This window comes from Dicentrarchus labrax, unplaced genomic scaffold (genome assembly GCF_905237075.1).
Source record: "Dicentrarchus labrax unplaced genomic scaffold, dlabrax2021, whole genome shotgun sequence".
NCBI classification, from domain to species: Eukaryota; Metazoa; Chordata; class Actinopteri; family Moronidae; genus Dicentrarchus; species Dicentrarchus labrax.
The window spans coordinates 4,332,010-4,351,818 of NW_026136718.1; the positions used below are offsets into that span (position 1 = coordinate 4,332,010).

General features: G+C 39.9%; 1 protein-coding gene across 1 annotated transcript; it reads right to left on the reverse strand.

Moving 5' to 3' along the window:
- Positions 1-569: 569 nt before the first annotated feature.
- On the reverse strand, positions 570-16,610 carry fetub (fetuin B). Its single transcript, XM_051377457.1, has 15 exons — positions 16,307-16,610; positions 14,881-14,994; positions 14,432-14,519; positions 14,019-14,185; positions 13,220-13,327; positions 12,726-12,812; positions 11,033-11,776; positions 8,827-8,846; positions 8,470-8,668; positions 8,192-8,305; positions 7,884-7,962; positions 7,615-7,781; positions 7,361-7,474; positions 1,235-1,363; positions 570-1,010 (listed from the first exon to the last, which is right to left on the reverse strand). The coding sequence occupies exons 1-15, from the start codon at positions 16,520-16,522 to the stop codon at positions 753-755; spliced, it is 2,604 nt and encodes an 867-aa protein (XP_051233417.1). The 5' UTR covers positions 16,523-16,610; the 3' UTR covers positions 570-752.
- Between the last annotated feature and the right edge of the window lie 3,199 nt (positions 16,611-19,809).

A 19,809-nucleotide genomic window follows, 5' to 3' on the forward strand; every position in this document is an offset into this window, starting at 1 on the left:
GGGTTTGTTACTATAGTTCATTCATATTTTTATTACAGACTGTTGTCACTCAACATGTGATGATTCTCAGGATAAGGAGAGTCTTTTCATGGCTTCTTCTTCTTTTATTCACGGAGTATCTTTGCCTCTCGTGACTTCTCTGTCCAACCCTCATGTACTAGTGAAGTAGGCTATGTGTGGTGTAAGTGACCTTTTATGGTTAAATATATAACAATTAGCTTGTAATTAATAAAAGTAATTTTAAAATGTCCCCACAGAACTATTGCCGTATATATCTTAGTGTATTTACCTCACTGCGTTCATTCTGTTAATACTATTCATAATGTAAATATCTTGCCAGTATATTTATATATATATCTATAATGTTATTAAATTTTTTTTTTTTTTTTTTTTTTTTTTACATCTTTTGAACATATGTAAATGACTCTGCACTTTACTACTTTGCACTTCTGGTTATGAATTCGTTGTCTTGTACCTATACTTGTGCAATGACAATAAAGTTGAATCTAATTTAAACTAATCTGATATGTATTTATATATTTCCATGTTATGCAAGACAATGATACAAATTCCTGTTATGTAAATGCTTTAATCAATCAGTGTGATCGGATTATTTACAATGATTATTGTCGGTATACCTTATTTTCTTCCCATATTTTACTTTAAGTTACAATTTCTTGTCTTTCTCAACTAATTACAACATGCAGTAAAATGTAGCTTGAGTAACTGATCATCTCTCCTGGTCCAGCCAATCAGAGCCTGAGTTTGCCCAAACCCAGATTGTGTCTGTGCGGGCCGGGGCAGGAGCTGGCTGCTGGGGAAGACCTGAGAGGAGCAGGCTTATTGACCACAGTCCCGAGGGAGCCCCGTGGCTTGGAGACAGTGAGGTCTGAGCTGGGTGTGACTGAGTGCATATGCTCATGAGGGTGCAGGTGTGTGTGGTTGTCGTGCTGATGCTCAGTGTGCCCGCTGTCGGCCTTCGCATGGGCCTGCTCCTCCACAACGGCAGCCTGCAGCGGGAGCAGAGAAAGAGACAGTAAAACTAATTCTATTCATTACTGCAACTTTTAAGAAAACCTCTCTTAAAGCTTCCCTTAATCTAAATCTCAGGATGAATATCAAGATGTCAGAGATACAATAACAGATTGGTACATGGATAAGGAGACTTAGTTTGTTCTTCATGCAGATCAGATATATTAAGTGTGTGGTGCATCACTGCAGTTGAAGCTGGTACCTGAGGTTCGTAGATCTCACACTTCACCTCTACAGGCTTCCGAAATGAGCTGTCCTTCTTTCCAACAGGCAGTCTGATTTCAAACTCGTCCTCAATGGCTACGTGTGAGCCGAAACAGAAGCCTTTATGCTGAGAGCAAAGAAATCCACAACAGTTGAATAGCTTGGACAAGTCTGAAGAACTTTTTCTAAGTACAGTAAATCATGTATTAAAACACTCTTAATACATTTGTGTGTGTGTGACTCACAGCAAACTGACAGTCCATAGGTGGGCAGTCGCTCAGTTCACTGGCATCTGTTTTCTTTGAACACACTGTCTCCACAATGGTGAACTCCACAAAGTAGGATGGACCAACAACCCACTGACACACAAAGACATCATACTTACATACATGTGTATACGTATTTATAACACTCCTATAAACTGCTTACCAAAATAATAATTCGGTTGCAAAGTTTTTGCTCAGTCAAGATTTCTAAACTTTCTCACACAGTGTGTTATGACCAAATATAATCAACCTGATAAAAGTGCCACTGCTGCACATACGACATCAAAACCCAGCCCTGACGCTTTTCAAAGTAAAAAGACATTAGTTATGCCATATTTTAGTAGCCAATCCTTTAAAGAGTACAGAACAATGAAGATGTAGCCCTAAGAAGGCTAGAAGGACAAACCTGATAAGAACCAAAGAACAAGAGACAGATCGTCTGTATGCATTTTTGCAAACATGAACCCTAATCTCTGGCCATAGATACCCCGAACAAATATTATTTAGTTGATTTTTTAATTGTTTTCTTAACCTGTGAACTGGCTTTTGTGATGTTCTCCAGAGTAAAGTAGTTGGTCAGGTGGCTCTCTTCATTGAACCTCTGCAGGGAGAGATTGGCGGTCTCCTTGACGACGGGCTCATTCAGGTTGTCAGCTGTGGGACAGTCCGGACACACATCCACCACTGCAGTGGCGGGAACTAAACACAAGAATTAACAGTATTAAATTGTAGCTGAGGCTGTTAAGGATTTAACCCTGGAACTTTATACAATGACAGGTACTCCTCCCCCAACCTCCATCCTGCAGTGTGAACCCTTCCAGCTATCCTCAGCACCCCTCCCTTCCCTCTGGTAGCTTGCTTTATTCAGATGTGTTCTCAGTCACTGAGACAAATTGTGAAAAAAATTAAACTGTATAGTATTTTGTCAGTATTTTTTTAAAAGCAACCCTGCATAATCATTCATGGATGACATGTTTACTTGCCTTAGGGAGGTATTATAGGACAGAGCATAGAGAAACAATTCAGTGTATATCAGCATCTTAATTTCACACCTCACTAGTGGGGAAGAAGCTAAGTGGAAAAGTGCCAACAAAATAGACTTTCAACGTGTTCTATCACAATGTGTTTTTGTGTTATCCTGTAATGAAGGAAGAATAATCCCAGATGAGTCTGAATGAGTCCGTCCGTCTACCTTCACGAACTGCACAGGAGTAGTGTTGAAGTTTGACTTGAGAGTCGACGTAGGCAGATATCTCACACTCTCCATACACCTGCAGGACGCAAACACACAGATGTAGGTGTACAGAAGAGCCATTTTTGGTAAAAAATAAAATAAAAAGCTTTCTGGAGCTACAAAACTTATTTGAGCCTTTTAATTTCTTTTTTAGATTTGGAATCCATTGCACCAGGAAAAGGATTTGGAATTTTGACTCGTGAAAATTTAAATAAAATGATCTGATACATTTAAAAAAAGCATAAATTTAACTTGCAAGTGCTAAACAAAGCAGAACTTTGGCATCAGTCTAAAAGTATATTAAAAAATGCAAATTAGGTCAGGTTGAGCTTATTTTTAAAAGTGAGGATACGCCACCATGTGGTACTTACTGGAACATCAGCAATATCTCTGACTTCACATTGTTTCCATGGTTTCCTGCTGGTGATGTGGCATTTGGTCTCCATGACATCAATGGTCAATTTATAGAGTGAGCCACCTTTCTCCTGGATACACAAACACACACACACACACACACACACACACACACACACACACACACACACACACACACACACACACACACACACACACACACACACACACACACACACACAGAGTTAGTTTTACATTTCCCTGCAACCACAATGCTTGTCCATCCGCTGTTTCCGCCCTATTTTGTGTAAATACTGTTGCATATTTCAAGATGCAATACGGTTTAGAACCCTGTTCAAACTTTTGTGCACGTATGTGTGTGTGTGTTTGTGCAAGAGTTCACCCTCACCTTCTCAGGAGTGTGAGAGAGGTCGTACAGTCTGTTCAGGCTCAGGATATATCCGTGTGTCCGGTCCTGGTTGATCTGCTCCAGGGCCTCTTCCGCCACCCTCACCACCTCAGGGCTATTGCAGCCTGGAGGGTCTGAACTGGCTTCCCCCTCCTGCTGCAGCAAAGCCAGACACAGGACCAGCAAGTACACACTCATCCTCCAACATGGGCTACGTAAAAACCCTAATTTCACTCAATTGAAAACCTATCCTGGTAGATATTTTAACATTTAGACTAACACAGACCCTGGTCTGTAAATCCTTTGCAAGACCTGTAATCCTAGTTTTTCCAAACAAGATTTGGACGGACACATGTGAGACTGTTGCTGGACTTTCCCCTCTTTCCCAAAGGATGAGCAAACAGCTGTTATCTGCTGCTCGGTAGGCCAATGGCTGACTCAGTCTGACTGAAAGGTCATAGTGCACTGGGGAACAGGGGAATTTAAAAAAGCTGATAGAATACAGTACACCTAATTACATTTTAAGTGACACTATTATTTAATTCCTTAGAGCCTCATTTAAAGCAATGCCTCATCGAAAACCTACTGCATGTTTTCGTTGTCAGGGACACTGTGGAAGGCTCCGATCATGGGAAAATGTGCTCCTAGAAACATCAACTGTAGCGGGAACTACCACTGAGACGACTTTGAGTCCTTTGCCAGGTTTAAATATCTGTCTGTGGTCTGTGCTATTTTCTACACAATAGCATCACAACCGTGCAAGATACAGTCATGAAACCTTACAGGTGTGTAGTTGAGATCAAAATTAAGAGAGAGTTTTAAGATGGGTGTGGCCCGACCCATAATGTAATAATGACTACTAAGCATTTGCAGCATACAACACAATATGGAAAATGGAGTAAACCATACAGCAAAAAATGTGTTTGCCTGCCCTGTTTGACTGTAATCATATGTAATGATATATTAGTACATTATTCAATTTTATATTACTGAGTGGAGTATCTTTCACAAGATGGATATGGACAATGCTACTGAGACTGTTACTGATCATATACAACAACAAACCATACATAATTAATGAGGTAATGGCAAGAAAAGGCATTTAAGAACCAGAACAGAAGTGAAAATTATGCAAAAGGTAATTTGAACCCCATGACTTCTCCTCTGAAGGAAGGGATAGTTCAGAAATTCAGTTAAATTCAATTCAATGCAATTTTATATGCATAGTTATCTTAAAACACTTTTTAAATAGAATAGATCTGGACTGCACTCCATATAAAATTATTTATAGAGACCCCACAGATCTTTATCAGAATTCATTTTAAGATTTTTAGTAGTTGTACCATGAGTGTAGGGGTCAATAATGCCCTCTGAGAGCCCAGACAAATCAGCATTAGTGTCCCTCAGGGCTGTGTCAGCTCCCTAGTCCTCTTCACATTGTACAATGAGTTCACAAAAATCCACCCTGAGAAGAAGAATTATGTTCTCTTATACCATGGTCGGGTGAAAGGGTTTGCTGAGCGGAGCAGACTAGAAATATCTGTGGTTGCCAAGTATCTAAGGTCTGTCCTATGTACTGGAGTAGCCTAGTAAACAATATTTCCATTGCATAAGAACCTTAAGTGATGGTAATGATTGTCCCAGGTATTGGGCAATCCCTCAGGTGTTCCCAGGAAAATTTAGTGCAGAGATTTGTGCATTGGTGTGACAACAAATAGGCAATGGGTGATCTTACGCCGGTACATATACATATACACACACACAGACTATGCCAGAAAATCACATAACTTCCAGTTATGTAAATGCTTTAATCAAACAATCAATGAAATTTCATTATTGTTGGTTACTGTCCTGTCCCAGTTGTCTTTCTAAACTAATTACAACATGCAGGTAAAATGTAGCTAAGTAACTGATCAAAGATCAACCGTCCTGGCCCAGCCAATCAGTTCTCCATGTTATACATGATCTTAATGTTGAGTTTCTCCTGGCCGGGGCAGGAGCTGGCTGCTGGGGAAGACCTGAGAGGAGCAGGCTTATTGACCACAGTCCCGAGGGAGCCCTGTGGCTTGGAGACAGTGAGGCCTGAGCTGGGTGTGACTGAGTGCATGTGCTCATGAGGGTGCAGGTGTGTGTGGCTGTCGTGCTGATGCTCAGTGTGCCCGCTGTTGGCCTTCGCATGGGCTTGCTCCTCCACAGCGGCAGCCTGCAGCGGGAGAGAACAGAGAAAGAGACAGTTTACAGTTTACTGCGATCAGCTTAAACAGCCAACGTGATATATTGATGAGGGCTCTCTCTAAAAAGACTAAAAAGCTCTGTAGAGCTTCTGAATTGGGTGGTATTTCTCTGTGTGTTTTGTCACTGCAAGCGACCATCACTTTAGTCTTAGATTCAGTGTTAAAATAAACTGTATTTATTATGGCAATTTTGAAGAAATGCTCTCTTAAAGCCTCCATGAATCTAAATTTCATATATCAGGATATCAGAGATGCAATTAAAGACCCAGTGCGTAACATTTAGGAGGCTCTACTGGCATAAATGGAACATAATATTAATAGATATATTTTCATTAGTGTATAATGATCTGAAAATATATATTATCTACAGAGGGAGTGGGTCCTCTTTGCTGTCCTCACCATGCTGAACCACCATGTTACCACAGCCCAGAAAGAACAAACCAAACTCTGACGCCAGATACTGTGATTCATGTTTTTCACAAGTTTTCGGGGCCACCCTGTCCTACACACTGTATTCAAGTGGGTGCAATCTGCAGCTTCCTCCCTAAATGCCACTGCAACCTTAAAACTGGTCCTTTAATCGATTGGTACGAGGATTAGAATAACTGGTTTATTGTTCATATAGATATCATATATTAAGCCCTATTATGTGGTGCATCATTGCAGTTGTAACAGGTACCTGAGGTTCGTAGATCTCACAGTTCACCCGTATAGACTTCTGAGATGGCTTGTCGAAACTACGGCCAAATTGTGAGCCCTTACAGAAGCCTCTATGCTGAGAGAAAACAGATCAAGAGTAGTCTGGATTCAAAATTTGTGTGCACAACAACCTCGACAGCCCAGACAAGACACATACAAAGAAGTTTAAACATGATAAATTAAATATTCAGGAACGAAGTTCATTTGTAAATGTATACATGAGTGGTAGGGGTGGGTATCTTTATATGTCTTTAGATACTGGATAGATGGATACTGGTGCCGATACCTTGACTTTGATACTGGTTACTGAACAATACTTATTTTGATAACAGTTTTATAAAATTAAGAAAATGACATTCAAATTCAGGAACAATTACTCACTTCAATGGGGGAAGTTGTACAAAGACCTTGGAAACAAATAAACTGTGCAATATGGAACTATATAAAGAATATAAATAACTTAAGGAACATTAATAATAGTAATAGCAATAACAGATTGAGACACTAATTCACCAGGTCTGCCTGCTGACTAACATTACATTACATATAAACTATTCTCTGTAAGTAATATCAGTACTCTCAGCAGCAGGCAAACATGGGATCAGGACCTTAAAACTGCAATCAGTAATAATCAATGAAGAACAATTATGTTAAATAGTAAAAGAATATGTAGCAAATCATGCAGATCAGGAAATGCATACGTAAACTGCAAATATGACTTGCTATGACTATTTCTCCCATTGGTAAAGCTCACACATATTCTCCAAGGAGAATTCTTAACTGTCTTCCATGTTGGAAAAATAAGCATCTAACAGCCATTTGGTGATTCTTTATACTTGTTTAACTTTAGGCCGATGAACTTGCGCTGATCAGGTACAGTAAATCAGTGTCTTAAAACACTCTTAATACATTTGTGTGTGTGACTCACAGCAAACTGACAGTCCATAGGTGGGCAGTCGCTCAGTTCACTGGCATCTGTTGTCTTTGAACACACCGTCTCCACAATGGTGAACTCCACAAAGTAGGATGGACCAACAACCCACTGACAAAGCACACAAATCATATACATCATCTGTGGGAAATGTAGTCTTAGATTTTGACATTAAGCCTTATCTCTGTGCATCTCCACTCAAAACAAACATCATTCAGTTGATTACTTGATCATTTCCTTTTTTTATTAACCTGCATACTGGCTCTTGTAATGTTCTCGAGAGTAAAGAAGTTGGTCAGGCGGCTCTCGTTATTGAACTTCTGGAGGGAAAGATCTGCTGTCTCCTTGACTTGGGGCCCATTCAGGTCGATAACTGTGGGACAGTCCGGACAAGTACGCAACAGTCCCCTGGCAGAAACTAAAAACAAGAATGAACAGGGTCAGCGGTCAATAGAATGTAGCTGTGGCAAAGAGTTTATTTAACAGTCCATCTAGGAAGTCGCAGACTCCATAGACCTACCCTCACGAATTGCACAGGAGTAGTTTTGAAGTGTGACTTGAGAGTCAACATAGACAGACATATCACACTCTCCATACACCTGAAGAATTAAAACACAGCAAGACACATGCACAAATGACTAAACCAGGTCAACAAACAAACAAATCTCAGGGTTTCTTTCGGATGGAAAGTGAATAAAAACTGAACAAAAAACTTAAAAAAAGCATAAAGTGTTAAATGAATGAAAAACAAAATGCAGGCTCAGTTATAGTTTGGCCCTGGGTTGAGGTTATTTTAAGAGTGAGGATACATCACCATGTTGTACTTACTGGTGCACTACCAATACCTCTGACACCACATTGTTTCCATGGTTTCCTGCTGGTGACATGGCAACTGGTCTCCAAGACATCAATGGTCAGTTTGTAGAGTGACCCATCTTTCTCCTGGACACACACGTTAACACAGTTACTTTTCTTCTTATTTCGCTGCAAACAAAGCTCCTCATCCATCCACTGTTTCTGCCCTCTCTCTGTAAATAAGTCTGTCAAGATGGAAAATGGTGTAAAAAACGGTGTGTGCATGCATGTGTACAAGAGTTCACCCTCACCTCCTCAGGAGTATGAGAGACGTCGTACAGTCTGTTCAGGCTCAGGATATATCCGTGTGTCCGGTCCTGGTTGATCTGCTCCAGGGCCTCTTCCGCCACCCTCACCACCTCAGTGCTATTGCAGCCTGGAGGGTCTGAACTGGCTCCCCCCTCCTGCTGCAGCAAAGCCAGACACAGGACTAGCAGGTACACACTCATCCTCCAACACACACACACACACACACACACACACACACACACACACACACACACACACACCGAAATCACAAAAAGGGTTGGACAGATGGTAAAGGATGAACAAACAGCTGTTATCTGCTGCTTGGTAGGTCAGTGACTGGCTGAGGGGTCATAGTTCACTGGGGAACAGGGGAATTTAACTAAATAAAAGAAAAGCAGAATCAAATACAGCACACCTAATTTAATTTCTTTGATGTGACAATATTATTGTTAAAAGGAACACCTCATCAAAAATCTACAGTATGTAAAAAGTCTGTAGCTTGCTCCTATACAGAGTATGGGAGCTGTTGACCGCTTGGAATCAACTCCCCTTGTACAAGTACAAGTGGAGGTGAAAACATGGGCCAAAATGTAGAAACTTTGCAAATGGCTACAGCGTAAACCACTTCTCATTATCTTCTATCGAAATATTTTCACAAAAAAGACAAATACCAACATTTTTGCTATAAATATAGCTAAATACATACCTTCCTTTATGTGTTAGTGCAGTTACCCGTTTATGTTGATCAGACTTCAACGCAGAATGAGTAGGGTTTAGCTTCCTCCTGGTTACAGATGGTTACGATCTGGCAATTGGTGGCTAGGTTAACATCCTGCGTGCTGTTATTGGCTGGGGTCTACACACCCACTCCCCAAAGCACGGTGACGTTGTGCCATACACTTCTAGTGGGCAGTGTTGGTGCTTGAACACACACACTATTCAAGGAGGGCATGAGGCTTATAGCATTGTGGCCCAAAATTACTGGTGTGTCAATACAGCATAGTGACTAAAAACACACGGAGAAACTACTCACATCTGTAATGACATACATGTTTTACATTGAATGAAACGCATCAAAATGACAGAGAGCCCTTTCGCCACCCAATCTGCACCATATTGAAATTCATATTCCATACAATCTCATATAGCCGGCTGGCTTGCCAAAATCTTCCAGGCTTTGGCTGTTAAATTTAATCTGCTATAATCTTTGAACATATCATACAAATTTAGTTCAAACATGCAGATATTATATACATGTTAAGCTCTTTCTTGGTGGTATTTAGCAGAATGATACATTTTAATAGAATAACTCAGTGACTCTGTCACTGACTTAACGTTTTGCCAATTTATAATTTTTCATATAGCCCTAATATTTTCAATTTAGATATTCTCCAAAAATCAGCTTTTACTATGTGAATTCTAACACAGATGAAAAGTTCGCTATTATTCAAATAACAAATTTAGAGTATCCGTCTGCCTGTGGAGGTCTGAACTATCCAATGGTATGTTCCCACCAAATGCAAATGAAATTATTTGGCAAGATAGCATACAAAATCAGTGCAATAAGAAGCATTCACAGATTACTGATTTGGTGACTAAAAGATTTTGCACCGGTATGGGTACGCAAACGTACTTAGAAGGCAGCTTTCTTAAACAAGTAACTTTATTAAAGAATATTTACCATAAACATTCTTATACTATTCATAACATTCATTACTATTCTATAACATGTTAAAAAGGTCCATTGTGTAAGATTTACGATAATTTTGTGGCAGAAATGTAATAAAATATTTATAGGTATTAGTATATAATCACCTGAAAATCTAGATATTATGCGCTGTGGGTACACATATACTTACACAGTAAATATATACTTACATCAGGAAAGGACGCGTTTTAAAATTTTATAATGGTGTAACTTTCTTTGCCCTATTGTCAGCAAATTAATAAAACACCTACTATCCTTTTGAAAATCCATCTGCTGCCTTTTATGTAAACCCTTCATTTGTTCTTTTTTTTGAAGAAAGTGACAGGACTGAGATCATCTGGCAGGAAACACTGGGGGTTGTGGGGGTTGGGGACACGCATGGAATCAACACAAAATGGCTGGCTTTGATCAATACAGAAAACACTGGATGAGTATTTGTGGTATATCAAATTATTTTTTTATTTAGATAACATGCAAACATAGAAAACTTTCATGTTTGATGGCTTGATTGTAGTGACTCAAGATGAAGAACTGTTGAAGATGGTCCCGCCATGTGAATATGGGCATATTGTGGTCAGTGTTTACAGTTTTGTAGTCTCTGAGGATTGTAAAAAAGGAAATGACCAGATTATTTTGCACCAGTTTCCCACCAATAGAGAAATGATGTTGATGTAAATGTAGTTTTTTGGTAGGGTAGATGGTTTAAGTGAAGAGAGACAAGAAAAGTTAAATTTTCGGTGCTTATAATAAACCACCATTTTGTCTGGAGCAAATTCCTGTCTTCACTACCCTTCAGTCTCTGTTTTTATGTGAGTTTTTAAAGATCAGTTCCCAGGCGGGTTCCACAAGCTACTTTATGCAGCTGGCTTGAACATGGGGTCCTCATTGAAGACTTGCTCCACCAGGGTGGTGCCTATCACTGCAGGGGGGCACTTGGCTGAGACTGAGGTAGGGAAGGGCAGGATGACGGGTTCATTCTCTTCAGGGATCTGGGGATTGGGCTTGGCAGGCAGGGTGACTCCCACCTCTGGGCCACCGACGGGGACATCAGGGAAGGCAGGCAGGGTCATGGGCTGGTCCATGGCGGGCAGCATCCTCACTGTGCCCTCTGGGTGGTCGTGGACTGTGGTCTCGTGGTCATGGTCATGATGATGGTGGTGGTGCTCGTGCTCGTGAAGGTGAGCGTGCTTGTGGTCGTGGTCCAGTGCGATCTCGTGGTCGTGCTCATGGGTGTGTACTGCGTCACCATGCTTGTAGTCGTGGTGGTGGTTGGGTGAGTCACCACTGTGGTTGTGTGCCTTGGCGTGATGAGTGTGCACGTGATCGTGACCATGCCCATGGTCATGGGAGTGATCATGAGCGTGCCTGTGGCCGCTGCCTGCCTCGTGGTCATGTGTGTGGTGGTGGTCGCTGTCGTGAGCGTGCTGGAGGGTTCTGTTGTGTTGAGAGTGGCTCTTGGTGTGGTCGTGCACGTGGTCATGTGTGTGAGACTGGTCGGCAGCGTGTGCTTGGTCGTGGGTGTGGCTGTGTCCGTGTGTGTCAGTGTGGCTGTGGTCAGTCTCTCCGCCTAGCAGGTGCAGTTTCTTCTCTCTCTCAGCAGCCTGGAAAACACAGTAAAAAAAAAAAAATTGTGATGTATGGTGCATACCAGTTCTGATATAACCACCATGGTTATAAACCATAAAGATACAGCATAAACTGCATAACAAGAATGCTGTATAGGTCGATTGTGCTAGCGGCTTATTACGACATATATGTATGTTTATTGTTAGGTGGTGACCTCTAGTGGCCGTAGTAACTATGACTGGAGCAGTATGAAAAGCGAGAAAGTCCACATATAGAGGAGTTTGGGGTAGATAGATGGATAGGTAAAAAAACCCACGAGACTTTTACCCAGGAGACTGGGGTCCCATGGGAAACCAAACATTAACTTATTTAAAGTTCAAGTTATATTAAGTATGTGACTTACTAACCCTAACTCTTACTTACATAACATACCATATGTATTAACCCAAACCATGATCTTTTTCTAAACCTAACCAAACTGTAACTGTTTCACAATGATAACCATGTAATGTACTCATTCGTTTTGGGAGTCATTCAACCTATTCTGTCGTTTAAGTAGGAGGATGTGTTGCTTTCGGAGCTATTTGTGAAGGAGAATTCCACTTTATTACTGGGATCTTATTGTTGTAGTTTTGTACATTGTATGGTATATAAATAATGGCTTTAAAGAGGTCAGGCAGTGCAAGGCAACCTGTTTGATTGATTAATTGAAGTTTTTGCTCCATTGTGCCAACCCTGCACCAGATCTCATCAATTAGATGAACCATGAACTAGAACTGTTCAAATCAGAAATTAAATAGTTGTATCCAAGTCTAATCAGTGGGGACAGATTCATGTTTAATTGATTTCTTATAAATTAAATTCTAGTTCATTTAAAACATGAGCATTTGTTTTTTTCTTGTACTATAAGAAAGAAGACAGGTGAAAGAAATACAGTACATCAATGTGACACTGTGTGTTTTATAATGGCTTAGTGAGTCTTACCTCAGGCTCATAGATCTCACACTCTACACTGGTATCAGCATCATTAGTGGGAGAGTAGAAGAGGGATGCCTTACAGAAGCCCTTGTGCTGAGGAGCGAAGAACAAGCAAAAACAAGTAAGGGAGGAGAGAATGGAGCAGAGGTATGGTTATGCCTGTGGCAAAGTCAAGTTTAATAGTTGAACAACTGAATTTCAGAAGAATGCTCTGCTGGAATAAACTTGCTAACTGATATGAACACAAATGGAAATCCAGAATAAAAACTTGTCTTGAATCTCTCTCAGGGTTTGGTGACAGTACAAGAGTTGAGATGCATTGAGAAGAAGTAGACATGACACATGGACTGACTGTTTAACTGAAGGACTAAAGCAATAATTAACATGAAGGATTACTATCTCTTTAACATACGAAACAGATCCTGCAAGCTTAACTAAACAGTGTTTGAGATTGTGTTGTGTTCAAAAATGCTGTGAAACAACAATTTGTCACGACTCACAGCGAACTCGCACTCCATGAGTGGGCACTTATCAGCTGCTTCTGCGCTCTTGGGGCAGGTGGTCTCCTGGATGGTGTACTCTACATTGTAATACATCTTCATGGCCATCTGGACACACACACACACACACACACACACACACACACACACACACACACACACACACACAGAAAGAAAAACTTTTAACAAAGGAATAATCAAAATAACTGACGGATGGAAGAGCAGGAGGTGGGACCACTGAACACACTTAAGATGGGAGTTCAAAGGGGTCGGTCATGAGGATTATGAGAGGAGTGGATTAAACCATTTTTGGAAAAAAATATTTCTGTTTATTACATAGCAAGCATTTGGATTAACCTCAGAAAAGTGTTTCTCTGGAAGATTCAGTGCTAATTTTATGTTGGAAATTGTCAGATTTTGAATAAATAACTGACATAAATCCGGTGTTTAATAATGTTTTGAATACATAAAACATGTTTGGGTGGAATATCACTTTGATTTAGTACAACTCTATGTAATGGTAAGTTTGTTGAACCTTCTAGAATGGTAATTTTGTTTGCTCACCTGCTCCTGCAACAAGTTTTTCAATGTTTATGTGAAAGAAACAATGCTAATTATATTTTTTGATTCATCCACAATTTAGTGACTCCCTCGAGAGTTTTGATATTTTTGGTATTAGCCACAAGAGAATTCATCCTCCCTCTGAACAAACAGTCACCATCAGTCACCATACCATTTACCCAGGAGGATACAGTAGGTCATGAGATACATTTGTGTTCTGGACATTTGGAAAACTCACCCCGGAGGTAGCGCGGGTGACTTTGAGCAGAGCAAAACGATTGGCCAACCCGGTCTCCTTGTTGAACTTCTCCAGCGAGAGAGACAGTGCCTTCTGAACCTCAGCGTTGTCCATGGCGATGGGAGACGAGCAGTCAGGGCAGACTTCAGCCACCTTAGCTGCAGGAACTGAGCAGAGAGGAAAGTGGTTTTGAATTTCAACGTGCATGTGCCTTATTATTGTTTTGCAATGCACCAAATCTGAGGTAGTTTATTAAAAATCTGTCATATGTTTCACTTCTTTCCAAGAGAGTCAAACAAGCTCAACTAAACTGAGAAGATATTGAACTGTTTCACCACACTGGCAGAATTTTAAGATGAATTAATGTTAATTAAAGAAAGAACAATTGCTGTTATTATTAGTATTTTTCTTACCTGGTCTGATAACACAGTTGTATTTGTAGAGACGGACCACTCTTTGCACTTTATTGATGAAGATGGCAGTTTTGCACTGTCCATATACCTGCAAAGACCAAAACAATAATACACACATGCAATATTTAATGTGCTGCACATATACAAAGAAAGAAGACTTAATTTATATTCAGATTTTTGTTTTACTACTTTTATATTACTTTTTTTATTTTAGAAGTTGTTTTCTGCTAACTTATCTTAACTAATCTTTATGGAAGAGCAGGAAAGTATAAAACATGAATGCAAGCAAATAAAACATAATAGAATTTAAAACACACAACACAACATAATGATAAAAAGACTTTTTTTTTGTTGTAAAAAAAAAAAAAGGCCATAACAGTATACACTAGATGTGGACCTGTTTAGGAACATATGTGCATGCAAGAGTGTGTGTACGTGTGTTATCTAACCGGTGTGTCATGTGTGGGACGAGCCTCACAGGTCTTCCAGTCTTTCTTGCTGAGGACACTGCAGTTGGTCTCAACGACGTCCAGAGTCAGGTAGAAAACCATGCCGTTGCCTCCCTGTGACACACACACACACACACACACACACACACACACTTCAGAATGTACGCATACCACACAATTATCAAGCAATAATTATAGTCAATTACTTCCTGATGGAAATGATCTTCTCATTTCACTGTGTGATGGTTCAACTGATGATAAATTAATGTTTCCATGACAACTGTAACCCTTCCAGTAATCCGTGGTATCGCCTAATTTCCACACAATCAATACAGATCTGTCTTTGCTACATAGCTGACACATCATTAATTACATCCTTGACTTCAATGTTTGATGCTATTTGTGATTTGAATCACTCATAATTAACTTATAATGAATTTCAAAACCTAAAACATATTTAGGGACGACCTGCCAGATAAGCTCTGGCAGACTAAATCCTGATTTATAATTTCCCACCTTAAGTCACTCAAAACCCACCTCCACAGGCAAGCCTTTTTATACATCTCCTTGTTTGTTTCCTCATCTGTCGTCTCTCTTTTAATTTATTCTTTCTCTCTTGTTTTATCTTTCTTTGTTTGTATTTACATGCTCCCTATGTTTGTTTGATGATGGGTATGGTTATACCCTTATGTTTATTTGTTGTTTGTAAAGCACTTTGGATCTCTGTGCCAAAAAGGTGCTATATAAATAAAGCCTTACTTACTTACTTACTTACTTATTCTTTAATCTTCTCTTATAAATTTTCCTTGCCTCAGCTTTTTATGTATTGCTAACTAGCTTCTTGCTTCGTTCTTGCGGTTGTCTTACCTACTCGTTGTCACTTCAGGTCAACACTACAGATTCGCTGCAGTTAAATTGGCCACTATATTGAGCGTGGGTTTCTTAATCAACTTTTAACCCCATGATGGACATTTGGTTTGGAAATACATTTAAAAACCCACCAGACAGGATTTCAACATACTATCTTAAACCCACTTATCTAAATCCTTTTCTTGACAGGATTGAACATTACCTAACTGTCCATTTGTAGAGCTATCTCCTGGTTTAACTTTAACCTACAATGCAATGCACTTTACAATGAAATAGACAAACGGACATTAAAGATAGCACAACTTAAGTTTCTCTCATGGTATCCAGTCTTCATCTGTTTCTGATGGTTTCGCATTTCAAGATCTCAGCAAGGAAATTTAAAATGGATTGTACCCAGAAAAAAAATGAGTACCCTGATAATCAAACCTGCCCTGTCTTTTAACTGAAATGATTACATGGCCTTGGTCTGCTCTCTAGGGAAACAGTACAGCACCAAGAACATTAAATGAGCTGGTCTGGGTTCAGTGTCATGGCGGCACTCAGTGGCGGGACTTACATGTGGCGTCATGTGAACACTGGACAGGCGGTGCAGGCTGAAGATGTAGCCATCCTGCCGGTCTTGGTTGATCTTGGTGAGAGCCAGTCCTGCAGCGCCAATCGCTGCTGCGTCATCACATGACCCTTGCTCCATGCCAGCCTGGTCCACCGGAGCACCGTGGACGTGCATGCACCCCAACGCCAGCAGCAGCGGCAATAACACACAGTGCTTCATGGTAAAGGCCTGGGATTACTCTGTCTCTCAAACACACTCTCACACACACACACACTCACACACTCACGTAGGAGAGATGTGATGACATGAGGGATATGGTGACCTTTTATATTCTGCTACTGTTTACTATAAGCACACCCTCTCTCTCTCTCTCTCTCTCTCTCTCTCTCTCTCTCTCTCCCTCCCACACACACACCCACACACACACACACACACACACACACACACACTGTCACAAACCTTACTGACACAAACCTTACTGACCTTCATGTCATCATAGGTAAATATAACCATTGACCCACACCCCCTTTTTCGGCCCCAGTAATGCTGCATCAGTTGATCTATCTGCCAACCAATCAGCTACTGTACAGACTTGCACAATGGAGCTTATCAGTCGGGAGTTAATCAGCCCTGCAGTCAAACTCTCTTCTCTGGGATCAATAGGGGACAGTCAGCGGACTGGAAGTCACTTGATCCACTCTTTAGGCTTAATCTTTGTACAGTAGTCATAATCAAAAAGTTAAAGAATGATGTCAATAATGAAACAGAAGTCTATTCAAACATATAGCTCATTATGCAGCTGAACAAGCTGACCAAAGCAGTATCAGGTCATCATTGTCATCATTAAATACATTTACACCTCCTGGGCTTGATTACGTCACAGTAAAGAAACAGAAAGCTTTGTAGCTGTAGTGACTGTTTGTAGTACTGTTTAAAGGGGAATTTGTGTGTATTAGGAGGACCTATTGGCAGAAATGGAATATAATATGGTTATTTATTTATGCATAGTCATGCATATTTATTTATGTTTTCACTGAATGAGATGTTTTTAACTAGAGAGGGAGAAGGTCCTCTTCTATGGAGGCTGCAATGTTGAGCCACCATGTTTCAACTGTAGCCCAGAATAGACAAACCAAAACTAAATAGGGCCATTCACATTTTTTGTGAGTTTCGTGGCTACTCTAGTTTCTCCTACATGCTTGGAAGGCTGAGCTTTTATTCAAATGGTTGCAATCTGCATTTAAACCACTAGATGCCACCGAATACTACACACTGGTCCTTTAAGGTTTTAAATTAAAATCTCCACTATTAGAAACTTGTGTGAGGAAACACAAGCAGTGCAAGTTGACATGCTGCCTCTGTAGATAGAAACGGTTCATTCTAAGGTAACAAAAACACAATAAAAACAGCTATTCATATTTTATTCTGTCAATAGATTCTCCTAAATGTTATATAGTAGAGTATTTCTACATTAATGGTGTTTTCCTTCAGTAAAGGATCTTAGTACTTCTTCTACCACTGCATATTACCCTAGTAGATCGCCACACAAACCATGTATTTACTGTATGTCCAACAGCATCTTTCTTTGGTCTTGTAGCTGCCTGTAGTAGTGTGATGTTTGTAGTTCAGCAAAAAGAAATGGTATACTTCTGACCACAATCTTTCAGTGCTTAACTTTAATTTGAAATTGAACTTCGACTTATTTGAAATATTACATCCCTGAATGTCATGCGAGAGTTTGCAGAGAATGAATAATTTGTTTTGCAAATGAGTTTCACTCTCATTCCCTAATGTTCTTTAGACTGTTTAAAAGGAGGCTGTGGGGAACATTCCTGAACTTTGAATCAATTCTAAATGTTTTGCTCCAGTTCAGTGGTTGTACTGAGGGGGAAAGAGATGGTGCAGTCACTGCAGTGATAGTGAAACATGTAACCTTTGTCTTTGCAAAATAAACACTCCTCAGAATCAACAGGTTAAAAATCGATATTTCTTGTGCAGCTGCTGTGTTGCAACTTCTATCAGGTACACTTGTGTAATACACAGAAGGGCTGGGACATGAAAGCTCATACATACCAATCTGAATTAAGGGGCTTGAAATTCATGGCAAAGCACAGATCCAGCAGGACAGATTCAAGAAATGTGAATTATCATGAACTGGATTATTGAAGAATATCACAAACTAAGTGAAATGTTTCCTAATGGTTACACTTATAAGTGAAACACAGAGTTAAGGTTGAGCAACCAAAACAAGTAAAACATACAATGTGCTGACTTAACCCTGCCTGAAATCCACAAACCATAGGTCAACGTGTCAACAGGCAGTGATCTTTTTTTTTGTTGGTACAACATACTGTTTTGTTTCAAAGAAAAACAAACAGAACACAGTTCTAATTCAAGCTGCAAGCATAAATACAACTCCAGATTATCTGACAGATTAGGAAAAAAAACAACTCAAATGGCCATATAAAATATGATGCATTGTTATAAAATAAATTGAAATGTAGCTAATTGCTTAACTTGAATACTTCATCTACCACTTATCTGGACAAAGCTTTGGATGGAATGCCATCATGCTATGAATTTTACAGACATTAATGGACGTAAAATTAAGAACGTAACACAGAAACACAAGAAACCCTGTTAGCATGGCATTTGATAGACATTGTATCATACATCCGTATCTGTTAGATCTTCCCTGACTAAGTAAAATTCCAGAGTTGCATTGTTATGAGTGGAGATTCACAAGGCAAAATCAAGTTTTATCGTTAGCATACTATCAACACAACATCATGTGTACATATGCAATATTACAAAATTCCAGCTGTGAGGTGAGACTGATAAATTCAGCCTAATAAAGTGAGTCTACACAAAATCAACTCTTTTAATTTAAGTAGAAAACAGCCTAATAAAGTAATACTTCATCTACCACTTATCTGGACAAACTTTTGGATGCTATGAATATTACAGACATTAATGGACCCCCAGGGGATCCTACTGTGTTCTGTGATCAGGACCAACAGGGTAAAAATTGCACTTGCCCAACACTTTATGACAGGATACCACCAAAGGTGAATTCCCATCAGCCTTAGAGAATTATGTTATATAGATCATGATCTCAGATTAAAGAATTTACCAATTGCAAATGTCAATTTAACAGTCACAGGGAGGGCTATTTAGCCTGTAAAGGCCGTTTTTTGTGGCAGCTGTGTACCCTCTGTGGCCTTACATCACATTCATACAGCAGATACTTTTGTCCAAAGCAACACTTACAATACGTACATTCAGCTTCTATGAACAGGAACTAGATGTCACCCAAGTCAAGAAACCATGTGGGCATGGCATTTGATAGACATTGTACCATACATCTGTATCTGTTCTTCCCTGACTGGAAAATTCCAGAGTTGCATTGTTATGAGTGGAGATTCACAAGGCAAAAGCAAGTTTTATCATTAGCATACTATCAACACAACATCATGCGTACATATTACAAAATTCCAGCAGTGAGG

Bases quoted from the DNA above. Each gene is read 5' to 3' on its own strand.
- fetub (XM_051377457.1), bottom strand. From the start codon at position 16,522: ATGAAGCACTGTGTGTTATTGCCGCTGCTGCTGGCGTTGGGGTGCATG. The intron at 8,669-8,826 runs GTGAACTATGAC...TGTGTGTTGGAG, and splicing joins TTAAATTCCCCTGTTCCCCA to GATGAGTGTGTACCTGCTAG. The intron at 8,306-8,469 runs GTGAGGGTGAAC...GTGTGTGTCCAG, and splicing joins TCTCTCATACTCCTGAGGAG to GAGAAAGATGGGTCACTCTA.